Source organism: Leptopilina boulardi, unplaced genomic scaffold, assembly GCF_019393585.1.
Source record: "Leptopilina boulardi isolate dan_hultmark-lab unplaced genomic scaffold, ZJU_Lbou_2.1 LbouV2_327, whole genome shotgun sequence".
NCBI lineage: Eukaryota > Metazoa > Arthropoda > Insecta > Hymenoptera > Figitidae > Leptopilina > Leptopilina boulardi.
This window is the reverse complement of record NW_026137893.1, coordinates 4,010,737-4,032,678: the sequence shown is the minus strand read 5'-3', so window position 1 is coordinate 4,032,678 and position 21,942 is coordinate 4,010,737. Positions and strand designations below refer to the sequence as shown.

At 24.9% G+C, this 21,942-nt stretch overlaps 1 protein-coding gene across 2 annotated transcripts; it reads left to right on the top strand.

The window, feature by feature from the left end:
* The first annotated feature begins 2,803 nt into the window (after positions 1-2,803).
* On the top strand, positions 2,804-20,962 carry LOC127284925 (60S ribosomal protein L27a). Of its 2 annotated transcripts, none has more exons than XM_051310647.1 (7): positions 2,804-2,808; positions 18,942-19,005; positions 19,184-19,281; positions 19,581-19,733; positions 19,834-19,970; positions 20,605-20,631; positions 20,880-20,962. In XM_051310647.1, exons 1-5 carry the CDS (start codon positions 2,806-2,808, stop codon positions 19,960-19,962), a joined length of 447 nt encoding a protein of 148 aa, XP_051166604.1. In that variant the 5' UTR covers positions 2,804-2,805; the 3' UTR covers positions 19,963-19,970; positions 20,605-20,631; positions 20,880-20,962. The 2 variants fall into 2 exon arrangements, with proteins under 2 accessions (XP_051166604.1, XP_051166603.1); XM_051310646.1 differs by lacking the exon at positions 2,804-2,808 and adding an exon at positions 18,553-18,649.
* The last annotated feature ends 980 nt before the right edge of the window (positions 20,963-21,942 follow it).

The window sequence follows — 21,942 nt, the reverse complement described above, 5'->3', positions numbered from 1 at the left end:
ATAATAATATTTTTGACAAAAATAAAAAATTCAATTTAAAAATAAAGTAGAAAATATGTAGAGAAATAGAAAAAAAATGGTTGAAATAATGCAATGAATGTAAAAAAAATTTAAATAAATTATTCTCACAATTTTTATGAAAATAATTAATATTAAAAAAAATAGTATTGAGGCAGAAAATGAAAAATTTCTAATCACTTTAAATAATAATAATAATAAATAAATAAATAACTTTTTTAAGAATAATAATGTAATAGCTTTTTTTTATAAAAATAATGCAGGAAAAAAAATATTTACCTGAATTAGTAAAAGTAACTAGAATAGCGAAAGATTTAACTGAAACAAGTAAAATTTTTGCTACTATAGTGAAAAGTTTCGCTGTTTTAGGTAAATATTTTTTTTTCCGTGTGGTACTATGGAAAATAAGCAAAATTTAAAGTAATAAATTAATTTTTATTATCTATTGTTACTATTTAGTTAGTTACTCTAGCCATTTGGTAATGTAACTAATTTAATAGTTATACCAATAAACAAAATAGTTAAATTAACTAATAAAAATAGTTGAATTAATTAAAATAAATTAAAATTAATAAAAAAAAAAAAAAAATGGTAAACTAATAAATTTGCAGTATATTTTTTTAATAGTCATTTTATTATTAATAACTAATCATTTTACTTCCACTGAAAAAAAGAAAAATTTATTTGATTCCAATAATCATTTACTTGACTATTATCAATTAAATATTCATTTCTTATTGAATAATAATTATTCTTCGAATCAGTTAAAAATGATATTTATTTCAAATACAGAAATTATTGCTTCAAATATAATATTTATTTTTTAATTATTTAATTCAAATAAAAATTATTTAGTTCAAATAAATATTTATTTGGTTCAAATAAATATTTATTTGGTTTAAATAAATTTTTATTTGGTTCAAATAAATTTTTATTTGGTTCAAATAAATTTTTATATGATTATTTAAAACAAATAATTTTTTATCCAGTGTAAATAATTTTTTATTTTTGTCAAAAATTTCTATTTTTGTTATTTTTTTTCTGTACAGTTTTTTTTTGGCAATTATTGTTAATATTTATTATTATTCTTGATAATTTTTCGTCGTTTTATTAATGATAATTCTTTTATAATTTTGTTTTTTATTATTTTTTATATTGTTAGACATTCTGAAGTGGAAATTATTTTGATTTCGAAACGTTGGAGAAAATTTATTTATCCGATGAATACCTTCTTTTTCATTAATAAACTATTTATTATTATTATTATTATTTTAATTTTAATTTTTATTATTATTATTATTATTATTATTATTTTAATTATTATTATTATTATTATTATTATTATTATTATTATTTTAATTTTTATTATTATTATTATTATTATTATTATTCGTTCTAATTATTATTTTGCTATTAATTTTGTTTGGAAATAATTTTTTTTTGGTAATAATTTTTTTTTTGTTTAACTAAATTTTGTATATATATTTGTTAATTAAAAAAAAGGATTTAATTTTCGTTTCAAGTTGCTTTGCCTTGAGTCATTGAGAATTGATGAAGGCAGTGAATGGAGCTGGTTAGTTTTCGGCGAGAAATAATCTTCATTGAAATCTAGGAATCCAACCATGCTGGCTTTTGAGCTTGTCTTGAATCCCGTAGAACGAGCATGAGAGCGGACGTGACGTGGCTCCTCACAATATATATATATATCGTGGCTGGTTCCTTTATATACTGATTCTTATACTATATACATATATTTATATATGTATGTGTGTGTGTGTATCTCTGCCTCTTCTTGCAGAAAGGTTGAGGAGTAAGAAAGAACGAGATAATCGAACGCAGAGAGGAAAAAAGAAATCTTTAGGAATTGAATACCAAGAAACGTATTTATATATATATTCCTTGGGTGTCAATTATTTTAGAATTTTTAAATATCACATATATTTTTTTTTTAATATAATATCCACAGTAATGTGTTAAATTATTTTATTTAATAACTTTTTAATTTTATTAATTTAATTTTATACACTCAGAAAAAAATTCGTTTGAAGCAACCAAATTTTGGTTAAATCAACGAAATAAATGCATTGATATACAGTTAACCAAACATTTGGTTAACGTTTATTTAGCTCAATCAAATTTTTTCTTTGTTCAAAAAGTTTATTAAAATAAACCAAACAGTTATTTAGATCAAATAAATGTTTATTTGAATTAAACAAAAATTTTGTTTGAACTAACCAAAAAATTGGGTAAATATTAAAAAAAATGGTACATTTGGTTCAAACATATCTTTTTTCTGTGAGTGTACAGTGAAAAAAATATTTATTTGATTATCCGAACCCGGTTCTGTCTGGGTTAGTTCGGATAATCGAGGTCCCACTGTACTCGATTACTTTACTATTATCAAATAAATATTTATTAGTATCAAATAAATTTTTTTTTTCAGTGTAATATAATTTTAAATAATTTTTTTACTAATTTTCAAAAAAGAGTAAATTTCAATAATTTAACTAGATAATTTAAAACATTGTTTATTATTTTAAAAAAATTATTTATTATTGTATTATGATTATTTATTTACCGCACGAAAAATATTGGAGAAAAAGTTATTTTCAAATAAATTTTTTTTTATAATAATGCTAAATAATTGCGCTCGTTGAATTGTATATAGTGGATTTGTGGGGAGAGTATATATATATATATATAGTCGAGTGATGGTGGAACCACCGGAAATGCCAGTTAGGCGAGCGGACTGCATCCGCTACTCGAGTCTCGGGGAAAGGATCTATAATGGTGGATAGTTGCAGCCTCCCTTTTATAGAACTGCACCGCGTGTTTCATGTATATAAAACAAGGTCTGATCACGAAGGCCCTCGAACTAAATCGGACTTGTCCGAAGAAAATCGCAAACATTACGATATCGTTTCGCGGAAATGAAAAACCGGTTGCCTATATAAATTTTTTCCATCTTTTCAACATTTATTTATTTTCAATGAATTATTTTTTTTTACAAACGAAAATTCTATATAATATAAAGAAAGTTGAAATAAAAATATTTTTGATAATTCTGTTTTATATAAAGAGAGAGATATGCCAGGAAAAGAAAAATAAAGGGCGTTTAAAAAGGTGACGAGAGGTAGAGGTTGATCAGAGAAAGAGATCCCTTCGAGGAAGTTTGGTTTCTTCGAAGAAGTTGAAGAAGAAGAAGAAGAAGAAGACGAAAGGGACCGGCAGCTTGTTCCGAAGATACGAGAGTGGTGACAATGCGCGCACCAATGCGATGGACAATTCAAGAAACGAACGTTGCGGTTAAAAAGAGAGACAGGTTCGCATGAAATCGCGCAAGCAATTTCAAATTCTTTCACGGCGTCGCGTTTAACACTGACTCACTGTGGCCGCCTCATTTTTTTGCCATCAACCTGTGACGATCATTAAAATCGCGATAAATTTCTGTCCCAAAGTCAATTAAAACCGCAGGCAAACATTATTATTATTATTGTCTTTCAAAAATCGATACGACTATTAAAAAAAAAAAAAAAAAAAAAAAAGTTAATTTCACTTATTAACCAAACAGTTTAATTAATCTATTTTGACACAATTTGCAAAATTTTTAATTAATTCAAATAAAAATTTCTCTCGAATTCAAATAAATTCATTTAATTATAAGAGAAAGAAAATTTTGATTTATTGTTCCATTTAACCAAATATTTATTCATTTATTTATTATATAAATTATTAAATTAATTTCAAAAAAATAAGTATAAAATATTGCATTAAGACATTCAAACAAAATAAATAACCGAAAAAATTTATTTAAATTAACCAAATACGATTGATAAAATGTGACGCTCCACGAGAAAAGGGACCTAACGTGCTTTTGACTTAAGGTTCATTCACTGTGTCATTGCACGGTAAAAGCGAACCTTAAGTCAAAAGCACGTTAGGTCCCTTTTCTCGTGGAGCGTCACAAATAATCAAACATATTTTTTTACAAAGGAACAAAATTTTTGTTTCAATTACGATTAAAATTTAGTCAAATGCAGTTCATTGAAATAAAATTTTTTTAATCGTATAATTTAGTTGAATCAACTAAAAGTTTGTTTAACTGTATAGCAATAAGCATGTATTTGGTTGTTAAAAAAAAATTTTATTTTTTAAAAAATAAAATTTAATTGTTTCAAACAAATTATTCTCTGAATATGATTGAATAGAAAAAATCTTTTATTATAAACTCACAATAAATTTTTAATTAATTTCAATTGCGTAGATTTATTATTATACACAAAAAAATTTATTTGATTCAAATAATTGGTTATTTGACTATATTATAAAATATCTATTTACTTGAACTAAATAATTTTTATTTGAATAAAATAAACTTTATATGAACTAATAATTTCTCTATTTGAAACAAATAAAATTTGGCTTAAATTACAAATTATTTGGTTTAAGGAAATATTTATTTGATTCAAGGAAATATTTATTTGACTCAAATAAATACTTGATTATTATTAAATAAATATTTATTTTTGCCAAATAATTTTTATTTCAATCAAATAAATTCTATTTGAATAACTAATAATTTCTGTATTTGAAACAAGTAAAATTTGATATCAATAAAAATTATTTAGTACTAAGATAAAATGTATTTGATACAGATAATCGATTTATATCGTTTATTACACCCAGAGAAATTATTTATTCAAACCAAATATAATATATTTGAATTAATTAAATGTATATATTTGTTTCAGAGCCAACTAATCTATTTATTTGACGTAAATAAAAATTTTATTTGTCATAAATAAAATTTTTATTTAAATCAAATAAAATTTATTTGCAACAAATAAATAATTATTTACAACAAATAAATATTTATTTGCCTATGAGACAAATATATATTTTTTCTCCGGGTATCATCAAAGGAATATTTATTTCGGAAAAACAATTTTTATTTTGATCAAATAATTATTATTTCAATCAAGTAAACTATATTTAAACTAATAATTTTTGTATAATTAAAACAAATAAAATTTGTCTCAAATGAAAATTATTTAATATAAATAACTATTTTATTGATAGAAATAAATATTTCTTTGATATAAATAAATATTTCTTTCATATAAATAAATATTTATTTCTGTCAAATAATTTTTATTTCAATCAAATAAATTAAAACCAATAATTTTTACATTTCAAACAAATAAAATTGGATTACAATAAAAATTATTTAATTCTAAGAAAAAATATTATTTGATTTCAATAATCGTTTAATTTATTATTATAATCAAATAAATATTTATTTTAATTAAATAATTTTTATTTTGATCAAATAATTGTCATTTCAAACAAAATAACTGTATTTGAACCAATAATTTCTGTATTTAAAATAAATAAAATTTGACTCAAATGTAAATTATTTGATACAAATAAGTATTTTCTTTGATATAAATAAATATTTCTTTGATTAAAATAAATATTTTTTTGAAATAAATAAATATTTCTTTGAAATAAATAAATATTTCTTTGAAATAAATAATCGAAATAAATAAATATTTATTTGATTTAAATAATCGGTTACTTGATTATTAACAAATAAAATATTTATTTCAATCAAATAATTTTGATTTGAATCAAATAAACTGTATGTTTAAATCAATAATTTTCGTATTTAAAATAAATAAAACGTAATTGACTAAAAAAAATAATTGGAACAAGGAAATATTTATTTGAAATAGTTAAGTAACCGCATTTATTTAAATCAAATAAATTTTTTTTTTTTTTTTGGAAATTTTTTATTTGCAAATTATTAAAATAATTTTCCTCTAGTGAATATTATTTCAATTGATTGTATATAAAAGTGAGAAAATTCTCTCGGAAATAAATATATTATCTAATTAAAAATGCGACTCATTTTAAATATCGATAAAAGAAAAATGTTTCAATGAAATGTTTCGGGTATACGACGAGAATTTAGCTTGTACTACCACTTGGATAGAATTTTTATTAATGAAAATTGGGCCAAGTGCCAACTGATCACAGACAACGTCCATCAAATGACAGCTCAACTTGCGATTATTTATAATGACATAAGAATACATATATATATATATATATATTATATATGATCCAGAATACAGGATGTAGACTCTGCCGGAAATAAAATAGAATAGATAAGCCACCAAGAGGAGGAATTAGGTTCCCACCGCATCTCTCTCTCTCTCTCTCTCTCGCTCTTTTATAACTATACATAAGTATCTCTTCCCCTTTTCCAAGATCCATATCAATATATCACATTTTTATTTCATCACCGCAATTTTCCAAAAAAAAAAAAAATTCAATTTCTATTTTTATACCTAATAAAAAATTGTTATTAAATATAAATAAAAATGGAAAATTTTCTTCTGTAAAATAATAATTTTTTTTTTCTAAATGTTTGAATAATAATAATAATATTGGATGGAAAAAAATAAATCTCTTGTAATAATGATATATTATATTAAAATGAATTTCGCGAGAAAAGTCTGCGCGCAAGGAAATAAGAGTCTGTTATATGTTTGAATTCGTTCATGGCAACCGTGTGGCTCGTGGAACAGAGGAGTTATTAAGTAGCGGATGCGACGGGCTAAGAATAAGAAGAAAGAAAAATAACCGCTTACCCGCTTGGTGTCACGTGACCGGAAGTAGTCCCCACTCTCATTTTAGCCGCGCGGTACTCCCTTCTCTATAATACTCAAAGAACGATGAAGATGACCTTGCCTCACCCTCTATCAAGTCAAAGAGAGATGATTTTTTTTTTTTTTTTTTTTTTTTTCAACACACACATATCTTTAACCAACAAAATATAAACATATCAATTTTTTCTTTTCTAACAATTAATTTGCTAATTTTTTGCAAATAAAAATAATTTTTTTTTTTTTCACTTATTGGTGAATTAATATTAAGCAATAATTGTAAGAATAACTTTCATATATGTGTATTGAAAATTTAGATTTTTATAAAAATTGTAAAAAAAAAAGGAATCATGTGAAGAAATTTTATATATAATAATATATACAGAAAAATATGTAGAAAGCTAGTAATATCTATATATCTCTCTTTATCTTGCGCGGATGTGTCTCAGTCGTTCTCTCTTTGCAGCTTATATACAGCACCCGATGTTTTCGCGTCGAGGCATGCGCCAAGATCTATATTAAACTCAGCAAAGAAGCAAACAGTCGCTCGATTGCGAAACGACTCTTGATATTTTCGTGGCGGCAACAAGTAACTGCTTCCGGTCCAAACTTCCCCCAACATTCACCCCGCGTATATACACACACACACAGTCAGAAAACTAATCCCCCTGCTAGCCACCCACGCATTCGTCAGGCGTTAGCTTACAAGTTATACCGACACAAATATATATTACACATTATTAAAATAAAAAAAAAAAAATTATTCTCAAATTAAGAATATAATTATGGGCAATTTAATATTTTTAATTATTATTTTTTTAAATTTTAATTAAAAATGAAAAAAATTATTGAATGGAATTTATTCTTAAATTTAGTATATTATATATAGGTAAAGTGAAAAATAAATTTTATTTGATTCAAGTAATCGAATACTTGACCATTATCAAATAAATATTTACTTGAACCAAATATACTCTCTAAATCTGAATTAGTATAGTTTTCTACCGAGGGTGAATTTACTCTGGTAGTCAAGTGTACACTTGCCTGGTAATACTTGGTAATACCTGTAATATCTGTAATATTTTTGTAATGTCTTGTAATAATAAGTATTATTGTGTAATATCATGTAATACTTGTAATATATTGTGGTTTTATGGTGTAATACCTTAAAAAATTTAAAGGAAATCAAACCAAAAAATGTTAATATAAATAAAGATTTTAAACATACCCAACCAAAAATTTCAGTATTATAACAAAGTTCACTATTGGCGCAGTACTGGTTCAGTATTGGCTGCCGAGACTGGGCAGTCTGTACTAAACCAGTACTGGTATTTTCATTGTATCAGTACTGTTGCAGTACCACCCTCCCAGTACTGAGCCAGTACTGGCTCAAATAGATTTTCTTTTTCATTTAATACTAGTTTACAAAAAGTTCTAGAGTGAATCTGATAAATCATTTTGTTTAAATATTTTGTTTATAAAAATTTTTTCACCTTGATTTTATTTTTCAAAATTAAAATATATTTATTATTTTGCTTTTCTGTGGGTTAAAATTATTTAAACAAAAAGTTTCCTGAGACCAAGCCTAAAACATTTTGCAAGATTTTCTTAGGGGCCATTCATTAATTACGTAAGGGTCCTTAAGGGGAGGGGATGTTTATAAAATCTCTACATGGTCTTACGTCGGGGGGAGGTGGGGGGGGGGGGTAGAAGCTAATCTTACGTAAGATTTTGCCAAGTATTTTCCATTTGTATTGTTGTTATTAATTTTACAATTACATTAATATTGTTAAAAACTTACATAAGAAGGGGGAGGGGGGGGGGTCCGAAAAATCTTATGTATTCTTACATGGGGGTAAGGGGGTCAAAATTAGCCAAAATCGTCCTTACGTAATTAATGAATGGCCCCTTATTGTTTTCAGATATGCATAATAAACCAAAAAAAAAAAAATTTTTAAACGTTCAAACTAAAAATAAATAAATTTGTTTGTAAAAAATTTATATTTTTTTAAATAAAAATTTAAAAAAAAATTTCTTGACAACACTTGTTAAAAATCAAAAAACAACTTTTATTTTCTTAAAGTTTTTCAAAAATTTCTTTTGATGCAAATATATAAATGTGATTAAAAATAGATATTATATACTTTTGAAAAAAAACTTAAATTTAAAAATTTTTACCCGAAAATTTATAAACCTACAAAAAATTACGTATACTTTTTTTTCTCAGAACATTGGTTTTATATAATAAACATATTTTTATATTTATTTTTTGATTTTTTAAAATAATAATTTGCAATATATATTGGGTCATTCCATTTTATTTCACCTATAGTGGTTGCAGCCTATTTTTAGAAAAAATTTGATATTTCGTATTAATGACTTTGAATATCCGTACAATTCATTTTTGACAATTATTTTATGAAATTTTTTTTTATTTACGTTGAAATTTAGTTTTTAAGTTGAGTTGCACGGAAAATAGGTTAGTTTGACAGATTTGGAAATTGTATAAAAAAGAACAGAAATAATTCAGTTAGTAAATTTTTTTTCATTAATATTTGTTTAAAATAGTCTAAATTACCAATGTTAATTGATAATTGTGTAAAAAAAGCCAAAATACTATGTGAAAATTAATATTCAAACTTACCTATGTAAAATGTCAAAATTTGTCACATTTTATTTATATTTTCCAAAAAAGTTTATAAATATTATAAAATTCATTACTACTTAAGGAGGTTCCATCCCTTCACTGAACTAGTCAAAGCAATGCATTTTTGTCTGATTTGACTTGCTCGGTATTTTGAAACGTCTGGCAACACTGCAACTCACGTTATGTACGTTGTCAACAACTGTTGTTTTGTATTGTCGCGCATAACCTCAAAACTTTGACAAGCGCACGCGCACGGTGGAAACCGTGAAGACGCGAAATGCCGTGTTGCCAGATGTTTCAAGTTAACTTTTCTGTATCACAAAAAGTGGAAAAAAAATTTATAAATGAACTATTTTGAACTCTCACAGGAACCTATTGTCCTTTTTTAAATACAATACCGGTTCATTGCATATCTGTCTTTAACTATACAAACATTGATCAACATCTGTTTGTTTAATATTTCATAGTATGAAAATATATGTGACAAAGTAATGAATTCCCATAAGAATCAATGTTAAACAGTGAAAAAATAAATCGATCAGAACTTTTTTCTCCGGAACCTACAGGTCTCAAAAATTTAACTACAGAATTTTAGAAGCTTTATTTAGTAGTGTATCAAGTTTTACCAAAAACTGCTTGTTATTTATTCGATAATAGGTGGTACCTCCTTAACAATAAGTACTTTCCAAGTACTCTCACATGATATGTTGGCTTTTTATTTTTATAATATAGAAATATGTGAAATTTTACCTTGAATATTGAACTTTTTCAGGATTTTATCAGATTTTAAACACTTATATCTTCGCAGGCGATTAATGAAAAAATCCCATTTTGGTATTAAAATTTAAGTTAAGTTTTCTTTATTCATCTTATCAAAATTTGGTAATTGAGAACGAGCTACTTTTTATTTTTATTCACTTTAAAAAATTCATCGTAAAATACGAATTTGAAGGTTAAAAAACAAGTATTTTTATAAATAAAATTCATACAAATAAATCTATATTGAGAAAACCAACTTCAGTTTTATAAAATTATTTGTTTTTTAACCTTTAAATTCGTATTTTAAGGTGGATTTTTTAAAGTGAATAAAAATAAAAAGTAGCTCGTTCTCCATCATCACCAAATTTTGATAAGATGAATAAAGAAGATTTAACTTAAATTTTAAAACCAAAATGGGATTTTTTCATTAATCGCCTGCGAAGATATAAGTGTTTAAAATCTGATAAAATCCTGAAAAGTTCAATATTCAAGGTAAAATTTCACATATTTCTATATTATAAAAATAAAAAGCCAACATATCATGTGAAAGTACATGGAAAGTACTTATTGTTAGGTAGTAATAAATTTTATAATATTTATAAACTTTCTTGGAAAATATAAATAAAATGTGACAAATTTTGACATTTTACATAGGTAAGTTTGAATATTAATTTTCACATAGTATTTTGGCTTTTTTTTTTACACAATTATCAATTAACATTGGTAAATTAGACTATTTTAAACAAATATTAATGAAAAAAAATTTACTAACTGAATTATTTCTGTTCTATTTTATAAAATTTCCAAAGCTGTCAAACTAACCTATTTTCCGTTCAACTCAACTTAAAAATTAAATTTCTTTGAATCTAAGAAATTTTTGTTGAAACTAACAAATTTTCTTTGAAAATTAAGAAACTTTTTTTGTTTCGAAGAAAATTTTATTTCTAATTGAAAGAAAACAAGTTAAAGAATTTGGTATATATCAAAGAAATCTTTTCTCTGGGGCTGTAAATATTTATTTGATAATAGTCATAAGGAACCGATATTATATTTAAATGAAATAAATTTTTTTTAGTGTAAATATCTATATTCTAAATCGTCTTGAAAAATAAAGAGAAATACTCTCAATATTAAAATAAAAGATAAAAATGTAACATAGACGCAAAAAAATCTCTACTTAGATCAGCGATATATACGTTTCAATAAAACAGCGAAAGTTTTCATTATTCTAAAGAAATATATCGCTATTCCAGAGAAATTTATTGCTGTTCCAGAGGCGAAGATTTTTTTGCGTGTATATAAAAATAAATAATAAATATATAATATAAAAAAAATAATAAAAATAAAATATAGCCTATAAATAATTTGTTAAAAAGAAATTCCTCTCAAACGAAGAATATCTTTTTTAAAACAACAACAAAAAATATTATCCTCAATCTGAGGGGAAAGTATAAGAGACGTTCCATATATAATTTCTATATATTCTTTCTAAAAAAAAATAAATATAAAAATACTTGAAACGAAAAATCGTTTCATTGAGGATTTCCGAAAAAGAAAAATCCTCTCAAACAAAGATAAAATTTTTGTTTTCTATTTATTAATATCGTGAATGTGTGGCCATAATTTCTATATATAAAAGAATTTGTTTAATCATCAATTTAACTATACAAGCTTATAAGAATTGAATTGCATTACAATATATCGCTGCAATTTCATAAGAAATCGATCGGTGTAGAAATGAGAGACTTTTTAAATTTATATACATATATATATATCGAATGTATTGCAGAGAGAGAAAGAGAGAGACAATTTCATTGAAGACATTTCGCGGAATTCAAGAGAAGCAACTTCGAGTTGCCGCGCTTCTTTAATAACTCACACGGTGAATGAAGTGAATATATATCTTGCACGTCACGTTTCTTGTCTGTAAATGAAAATAACGAGCATTCGTTGCTAAAAAAAAAAAAAAAAAAAAAAAAAAAAATTGCTTGAGTAATTTTTTCCTCGAATTATGCCAATTGGATAAATAAAGAAGCTCACGCGAATGTAATTTCATTACCTACATATATATATATATATATAAAATACATAGTTTATTATTATTGATTTTTTTAAATACCAATTTATATATATATATTTACTTATTTTTGGCGCATATCTGCACTACTTTTATCTCTCTTAAAATTTTCATTTGGAATTAAATTAAAAATACTCAATATTTAGAAATAACAGTAAAAAACGAGGCTCATGTAAAAATTCCCTATAGGAGAACAGGAAAGAAAATCAATACTGTCTCAAATTTTTTTTTTTTTTTTTGAAAAGTATATAGAAATATTCTCAATATGAGAGGAGTTTTTTTTAATAGAATTTTTAGCTAAAAAAAATTGTATCACCTGGAACAGCGATAAGTTTCACTAGAACAGCGATAATGTTTCACTAAAACAGAAAAAGTTTTCGCTATTCTAGAGAAACGTACTCTCTAAATCTGAATAAGTGAAATTTCACTTAAAATGTGTCAAAAGTCTACCACGTAGAAAAATAAGTGAATATGCACTTAAAAATAAGTGAAATTTCACTTATTTTTGAGTGAAAACCACTTATTTAAAAGTGCATATACACTTATTTTTCTACATGAAAGACTTTTGACACATTTTAAGTGAAATTTCACTTATTCAGATTTAGAGAGTATATCGCTGTTTCATAGATAAATTTTGTTTTTCCCTGATAAAAAAATTTTCGAAAAAAAAAACCAGAAAATTTCCTCTCAAACAAAGAATATTTATTTTGCAGTGCATTTATTATCAACTTAAAAAATTATTTTATACATTAATTTATAATCACTATGAAATTATTTCATTTTGTTTTTATTATTTTTTTTTTGCTTTTTTAATTTTTTTTTTTTTTTTTTTTTTTAATAAAATGAGCCTTCGTAAAAGGGGTTATAGGAATGGGTGGGGGAGGGGGCCAACTGACCAGGTGTGCACGTGGGGAGACCCGCTTTGCGCCCACGCTTCTTCGCTTCGAGAGGCTTTACGAGTTCTGTGAACCCCCTTTCCCCCCTCACGTCTCAGGCCCATATCAGTCCCCTGCGCGACCAGGTCCACTTCTTCCTTACTCATTTTGCATTTGCCCATGTACCAACCATCGTGCTTTTTTGGTCCTTTCTTTCTTTCTCTCTATTTCTTTTTATATATATATATATATATCCGCAAAAAAACCATCCAATGGTCAAGAACATGCATGCAAAATATATAAAAATTTTTTTTAATTTAGAATGGGCGGATGTAAATTTCCAATGGAATTCCAGTAGAACGTCCGAAATGTGACATAGGTTTTTGGTTTTGAAACCTGCCTCGCCCTGCTTTTTTCTTTATTCTATCCCCGCTCTGTATCGAAAAAAAGCTATCATACCCTGCATAGTGTCACAATTCGAATGTTCCACTGATTATTTTATATTTAGGGTACGTCCACACTTCAGTTATGTACCTAAGTAGGGTCGTCATGGTAACGTATAGGAGTGAGAGAAATAAAGAATATTCCTATTTCTCTCACTCATACGTTACCATGACGACCCTACTTATAGATATCTGATCCGTGACCGTAACCTAAATGTAAAATAATCAGTGGAACATCCGAATTGTGACACTTTACAGGGAATATGATAACTTTTTTCGATACAATTAATTATAAAAACTTTTTATCAAAATAAAACTATCACACTAAACATAACCTAAAACTTATTTTACCATATAAGGACCCTATTCTCGTATTTTTGTTTTAATACATACACATAAAATTAAAAGGCATTAAAATAAGCTGCAACGCTTATTATTTTTATCCAATTTTTCCTTATTTTAATACCAAAATGGATTAAAATAAGCAAAATTGGATTAAAATAATAAGCGTTGCAGCTTATTTTAATGCCTTTTAATTTTCTGTATATCTAGTGTGTAAAATGAAATTTAAATTAAGTTTTATGCAATAATGGAAATCAGAAGGCGGATAAAAAACAATTTTCATATAAATATATGTTCTGGGAAAAAAAAGTACCGCTAGGCCGATAGAAAGAATGTGCCCCCTGTGCAATTTAATTATGAATGTGTAGGCGTAAGGGAACTGATTGAAATAATAAAAAAAAAAATTTATATATTGTATACAGACATAATTGAAATTTCCTTATATTACAAAAATCTCAATTTCTCATTAAGAAAAAATTTAGAAAACATTAAATAAAATTTTAGAAAAGTTTAAAGAATTTCGTTTTGTATATATATATATATATATATATAAATAAAGGAGAAGTATCAAATGCATATATACGCGCAGCGCACAAGTTGCGATTCCGGTCCCACGATGCGAAAAAACAAGAAGCAAAGAAGAGAGACGAGGATGGTTGATCCTTGTTGTGTGACGACGATGACGATGACGACGAGGAGTAGGAGAAGAAGAGAGGAGAGCTTCGTGCCGCCTCTTCCTTCTCTTTCTCTTTTTTACCCCTTTCATTTCCTCATCATTTCAGGGCCGTCACACAAATATTTTTCACCCTTTTTTTTCTATTTTTTTTTCTCCTTCTTTGCTTTTTGTATACAAAGTCGATTTTAATAATAATTTTTTCAATTATTAAAAATAAATTCATTTTGCAAATTCAGGGAAAAAAAAATCAAAATTTAAACCAATTGAAACAAAAAAATCAAATTTCGCCTCCAGGATTCGAACGCACGACTTAAAAATCTTAACATAAATGCCTTAATGCGCGCGGCTAACGCAAACTTCAAAATTTCCAACTTTGCGTTAAAATAATTTAATTTTCAGAAATAATAATAATAACTAAAATATAAATTATATTCCCTGAAAATTTGAAAAACAATATCAATGAATTAAATAATTTAATAATTGATTTTAAATTAAGTTTTGTCAAGCTAGTTACAAAAGTCTTTCGAACGGGTTAAATAGAATGGTAAACTTCTTTTACCTTGTGAGCAAATAAAATTAAATGAGAAATATGAAACGAAACTATATATATATATATATATATATATATATATATATATATATGGCATTGCAAAAATGCTGGCACATATATTTAACGAATTGAAAAGAAAAGGGAGTCGCAGGACACGATGGTTGAGTGAAGGGTATATACCGGAGGCTGTGGAGGAAAAGACTAGCGCGTGTAACGCGTGACCTTGTCAAGGTCACGCAGCTTGAAGAACAATGCCCAGGTGCAACAAACTTGGTTCTTATTTTGACCCTCCATTCTGGACCTGTTCCAAATCTTGTAACCAAAAAAAGAAAAAAAAACAACAACTCTTCAATATTGTTCCCAAAGAGCAAACTTCATAATGGCAGAGAAAATAATTTTTTTGATAAAAAAAAAAAAAAATTCATTACCGATCGAGTCAAATCTATTATTACCTACACCGTGAAAAAAGATTTCTTTACAAATTTTTCTTTGATTCAAAGAAAATTTATTTGTTTCAAACAAATTATCTTTGATTCAAAAAAAAAAAGTTATCTTCGTTTTAAAGAAATTTGTTATTTAATTCAAATAAATATATTTCTTTCACTCTATATCAATAATGTTAGAATTTCTTTGATTTAATGCACAAATTTCTTTCATTCAAAGAAAATTTTATTTTTAATCAAAGAAAACAAGTCAAAGAAATCTTTTCTCTGCGTGTACAGATCGAATGTATATTACATTTTTTTTGAGGTTAGGTTTCATCGATTTTTATCGATCGTAAAATTTACTTGGTCGATAATGTCAATTTCTTTCTATTTTGTAGTCAAATTGAAAAGAAAATAGATAAAAATTTTGAAAATAGAATTTATTAATTTCAAATATACGTTTTAAGAAATTAAATAATTAATAAAAAAAGCTTTATATTTTAAAAAGTATGTCAACATTATATATATGAGAAAAAAAATAATAGAGAAACAAAATTTTGAAGTCTTGTAACACTAAAAAACATACACCCTTTATGTTTTGAACTCCTTTATATAATTATTACTCATTTCTACTCGACTGCGGGATTAATTGTGTCGGCTTTCATTACGTGCGTAACGAACTTAGTTTGTATAATACAGCAACTCCAATTGTTTCGTGCTAAAAAAAGCTTCAGTAAACAAGTCGAAGAGAAATAATTTTTTTTTTTTTTTTTTTTTTTTTTTTTTTTTTTTTTTGCAGGAAACTGGTCATTAACCCATTTAGAAGAAAGGGAAGATGAAAAATGTCACATATGTTACAAAATATATAAAATTCAATTCTTTGCATACTGATGAAAAAAAAAAATTATAATTTTACTATTTTCAAAAAATAAAAAATATATTTATAATTTAAACCATATAATTTTTATTCGAACTGAATCTATTTGTTTCAAATATTTATTTCAATATTTATATTAATATTTATGTTAATATTCATTTTAATATTTATTTTTAAATTAATTTTAATATTTATTTTCAAATTAATTTTAATATATATTTTTTAATTAATTTTAACATTTACTTTTTAAATTAATTTTAATATTTGTTTTAATATATGACGCGCTCTGAAGGAAGGGACCTTAGAAGCAAAAAAAAATATAGGTTATGTTTTGGAATTTTAAATTGAAAATACACAAAGAGAATTAACTTTCAATATAGAAATAATTTATAATAAATCATTATTAAATCGAAAATATTTAATAAAAAATTATTTTAATTTTATAAAAGTAAAAATAAACTTTTAATCAAGGTATAATTACCGTAAACATAACCTATAATTCGTTTGCTTCTAAGGTTCCTTTCCTCAGAGCGTGTAACATATTTATTTTTAAATTAATTTTAATATTTATTTTAATATTTAATTTAATATTTATTTTAATATTTATTTTAAAATTTATTTTAATATTTAATTTAATATTTAATTTAATATTTAATTTAATATTTATTTAAAAATTTATTTTAATATTTAATTTAAAATTTATTTTAACATTTATTTTAATATTTATTTTTTACAAAATTATAATTGTACCAATAAAATTTATTGATTCAAATAAAAATTATTTCTATTCAGTAATTTTTTCTTTTTTCATATAACAATAAAATAATTATTTGAATCAAATATGCAATTATTTGTACTTTCTATTTTCACCTTTTTTGTAATCAATTAAATCCACTTTAATTTAATCCAATTTATATATTTTATATTGAAAATATTTTTACTCCTAATACCAATAATAGTTCTTTATTTTTGTTGGGTCAAAAAAAAAAAAGGAAAAAAAAATGAGGTAAATTTATTGCTCTTGGTCAATTATCGCTAACCTCTGTCTCTTTCTCTCTCTCTTTTTCTCATTTTGTAGAGATCTACTTTAGAAGTTCTATTTGTTCATGTTCATTCTTCTTGTTCCCGCAATGTTATTTTTATTATTATTATTTTTTTTTTTTATTATTATCTCGAACCCTATTCGTGTCTTTATATCGCATGGCATCTTCCACAGACTTTCTGTCGGCTATTTAAGAGTCGTAAAACTGAGTTGGTCACTTGTTAACCCATTTTGAACCCTGAAGAACGTATATAAGATATATCATCTCTACAACGGCACGAGCAATTTATATTGCAAATCCGAGAAAAATCATTTCTGTCAGAAATGATGAAATTAAAAAAAATAGGTTAAACATTTTTTTTTTTTTAATGGAATGAGAAGCAATAAAAGTGGATTTTTAAATAAAATATTAAAACAAAAAAATTAATTTTTCATTCAATTAATATAAATTAAAGAAATAATTTTAGTAATATAGAATTGTGTACCAAGTACAGAAAAGAGGATTTTTTCCAATTTGAAACTGCGCAAGCGAATATTAATTAAAATATCTTGAAATTTTTTTTTTTGCACAACATATACACGTTTTTTTAAAATTTATTTCGAAAATGATTATTTTAATCCTATTCTAAAAATGTTAATATAAATTACAAAAGGGTATAAATTATTACATACCTTTGTTGTTGTCGTTGCAATATGCAAATATTTTAGGGTTAGGTTGTCCGTTTGTAAATCAATTACGTTTAAACGAACGTTTAAATAACTGTCACTCATTAAGTATCACTTACTCAATATTCACATCATTAATCCTGATCAATAATTTCCCATGATTAGAAATTATTATATTAAATTGAAAATAATATTAAAATACTCATACGAAAATCCGAACGGTGCTATGTCAACCGCCAATTAAAGCCATAAAACATGCGCAATAGACTATTAACTTTATTATTATAATTTTTTTCAACAATTTGCACTTTACAGTGGTTAATTAACCACTTTATGGTTAATTTATTATTCTTTAATTTAATTCCATTGTAGTTTAATTCTTTGTTTTAAAATTAAATTCTTTTTATAATTTTAATTTTTATTTTAAATATTATTTTAAAAATAAAAAGAATAAATTCAAAAATAGTGAAATTCAAATATAGTTGACATTTCTCTCACTAGAGTTCTTTCGATCGCGTAACTTCTTTTCATTATTGCGCATTCCCATCTCTTTTCGTTTCTTCACGCGACAGCACATAATGGTGAGTAAATTGTATGTTGAATGTTTCTTTAAATAATCCAATAAAATCCAATCAATCTACAATTTTTTCTCAATAAAAATAAATTTAATGTAATTTATAATATTTTCTCTATTAATTTCTCAAATAGTTTTTTTCATATTTTTTGAAATATAAATAACTTTGACGCTTATCATAATCATATTGTCACGCTCCGTATTCTGTATTTTAAAGGAAAAAAAAAACATAATTATTTATAAAAATTGCTAGTTATTGCATAGTATTTATATATATTTCTTTTTTTTTTTTTTTACAGTCGACACACAAGAAAAAGACCAGGAAGCTTCGAGGACATGTCAGTCATGGACATGGTCGTATTGGTAAGTAACCTCAAAAAATTGTCATCTATTATTACGGAGTTTGAATATTTTTTGTAGTTTATTAAAAATTTGGTGGTTTTCTTTAAAAGTAACGTAAAGAGAAGGAAATATATGGAAAATTGTTTTTCTAATATAAAACAATCATTCGATTTGATGTCAACATAACCTTAAATTTCAGGAAAGCACAGGAAGCATCCTGGTGGTCGCGGTAATGCCGGAGGTATGCACCACCACAGAATTAATTTCGATAAATACCATCCTGGATATTTTGGAAAGGTGAGTACTTTTTTTCATATAAATAAAACCATAAATATTTTAAAATTTCCTTCAATTTTTAAAGTGGAAAATTACTTTTTAAAAATGAAAATTTATTAAACATCTTCTTAAGTTACTTAAGTAATTTAATTGAAAAAAGCTACAATGATGATTATATTTTGCTTTCACCGGCGAAATGATTTCTATGATATCAAATAAAAATGTTATTATCTGATTTATAATTTTGTTAATTTTTTAAAATGAAATGTTTAAATTTATAAAATAATTCATGCATTCTGTGTTTTTTTTTTTTTTTTTAGCTTGGTATGAGGAATTACCATTTGCGAAGAAATTCCAAATGGTGTCCAGCTATGAATTTGGATAAGCTATGGACCCTTGTTTCTGAACAAACCAGGCTTAAATATAAAGACAATAAAGATGGAAAAGCTCCCGTAATTGATCTCGTCAAAGCGGTTTGTAGATTTTTATTTTGTATATGTTTATTTTACTAAATTATATTTAATTTCTTATTGTATTTAATTTGTAATAATTTATATGTAATTTCTTCTTTAGGGATACTACAAACTCTTGGGTAAAGGTAGATTACCCAAACAACCTGTTATCGTTAAGGCTAAATTCTTCAGTAAATCAGCGGAAGACAAGATCAGAGCTGTCGGTGGTGCCTGTGTTCTTTGTGCTTGAGGAATCAGGTAAATATTTTCGTGAAGCTTTTCTTTTATTGAACTAAAAAAAAAATGTTTTCAACATGAAAAAGAGACAATTACGAAATTACAACAATTTCATATATTACAAATGAGACATAATAATTCTAAAAAGAATAATTACAATCAAAATTATTTTTGTAATAATTTCAAGTAATTAATAAAAATTATTAATTTAGTTACTGAAAGATTTAAAATAATTTTTTTCATTTTTAAAAATTATTATGTGATAATTATATTTAATAATAAGGAAAATAATTATTTTTCAAAAATTTTTGATTGATGGCTCTTACAAATATATTAAAATTCAAATTATTTTCTAATGTATATATATATATATATATTCTAAAGTAAAAAAGAAGTTTAAGTTTATATTTTGGTATTAAATCTTCTTTACTATTTAGTAATTTATTAAATTGTGTGTAATTGAGAATTTCTTTCTATGATGATCTTGAACGGGCGGACTGAAAAGTGCGTACAACACTTTAAACCCTGTTGAACGTTCTTCTCTGATTGTAACTTATTTATATTAAATTCAAAAATAAGTTACAACAATTTAATGCACTCTTGTTTTGTTTATAAATAAAAAATTTTAATTTCTTTTCCTTTCCGTTTGTTTCAGAAAACTTTTTCTACTTTAACACGAAAGGTAAATATTTTAGTAAATTAAGAAAATAATAAAAATAGATAAAATAGGGAAAAAAAAATAATAATTTCTTAATGATGATATTGAACGGGCGGACTGAAAAGTGCGTACAACACTTTAAACCCTGTTGAGTGTTCTTTTCTGAATTATAATCTATCTTTTCATTGATATAAGATAGTTAATTTTTTTTTTTTGCATTAACTTAATTTTTTTAAAATCGAAATTTTAAGTTTCATTTTTATTTGTTGCAGAAAATTGGATCACTTTGGTGTTTCAAGATGTACGCTTTTCATCTGTGTACTAAGTTTAATAAAAGAAAAGGAAGAAAATCTAATCCAAGTGTAATTAATGATATTCCTTCTTGCCTTTAATATTATTTTTGTACTGATATTTGGATTCATTGAATTTTTTTAAGCGTTATTATTAATTTTTTTAAATTTTATTTTTAAGTTCAATAATCATAATTGTTTAGGGTTTAAATTTTCTTTGTGGTTAAAACAGGCCTCGGATTATATGACTATTTCCGACTTTTTTCGACTTATTTTAATAAAATGCGACTTTTTCAACTTTTTTTTACATTTAAGGCCATCCGGGAAAAATCCCTAACCTAAAAGTGTTTTCCCGCGCGAGATATTACTCGTAAATAACTTGAAATATCTTGTTCGGATTTGTCGGATTAATTAGATGAGGGCGAGCTGATTAAGAATCATCTCCATTTTTACAAGTAATTTTGTTGAAAAGTATTGAAAATCGTGATTATAAAAGTTGGATTTTTGACAGAAGTGGGAACAGTAGGGGAGGCGAGCACACAGACATTGAATCTATGTGTCAGTGGCCCAGAAGGTGGCGCCAATTTTAGCTAGTGGCCGCTGCTGAACTAACTTACCCCAAATTACTCCACTTTAAATCTTTAATAAAATAATTTCCTCACAATATTATTGCAAAAATGGAGAAGAGCCCCACTCAGTGACCCTTCCTCTATTATTCCTCCAAATGCCAACTCGAAATACTTTATCCTTTAAAGATGAGAAGTAATTTACGAAACCCCTTTTTGCCAATGTTTAAACATTTTTTTCAATAATTATTTATCAAGATTTTGCAAAATTCCGAGAAGAGCCCCTGGCAGGGTACCTTCCTCTATTATTTCCAAAAAATTACAACCTAAAATATTCAATTTTTTTCAAATGAGAAGAAATCTACAAAACCATTATTTTCTCCCGGATGGCCTTAAAAAAAAAAATTTTTTAAATAAAATACGTTTTTTTAGTATAAAATGCAGATCTTCAGATCTTCTTTATTTCAATTATTTAGCAA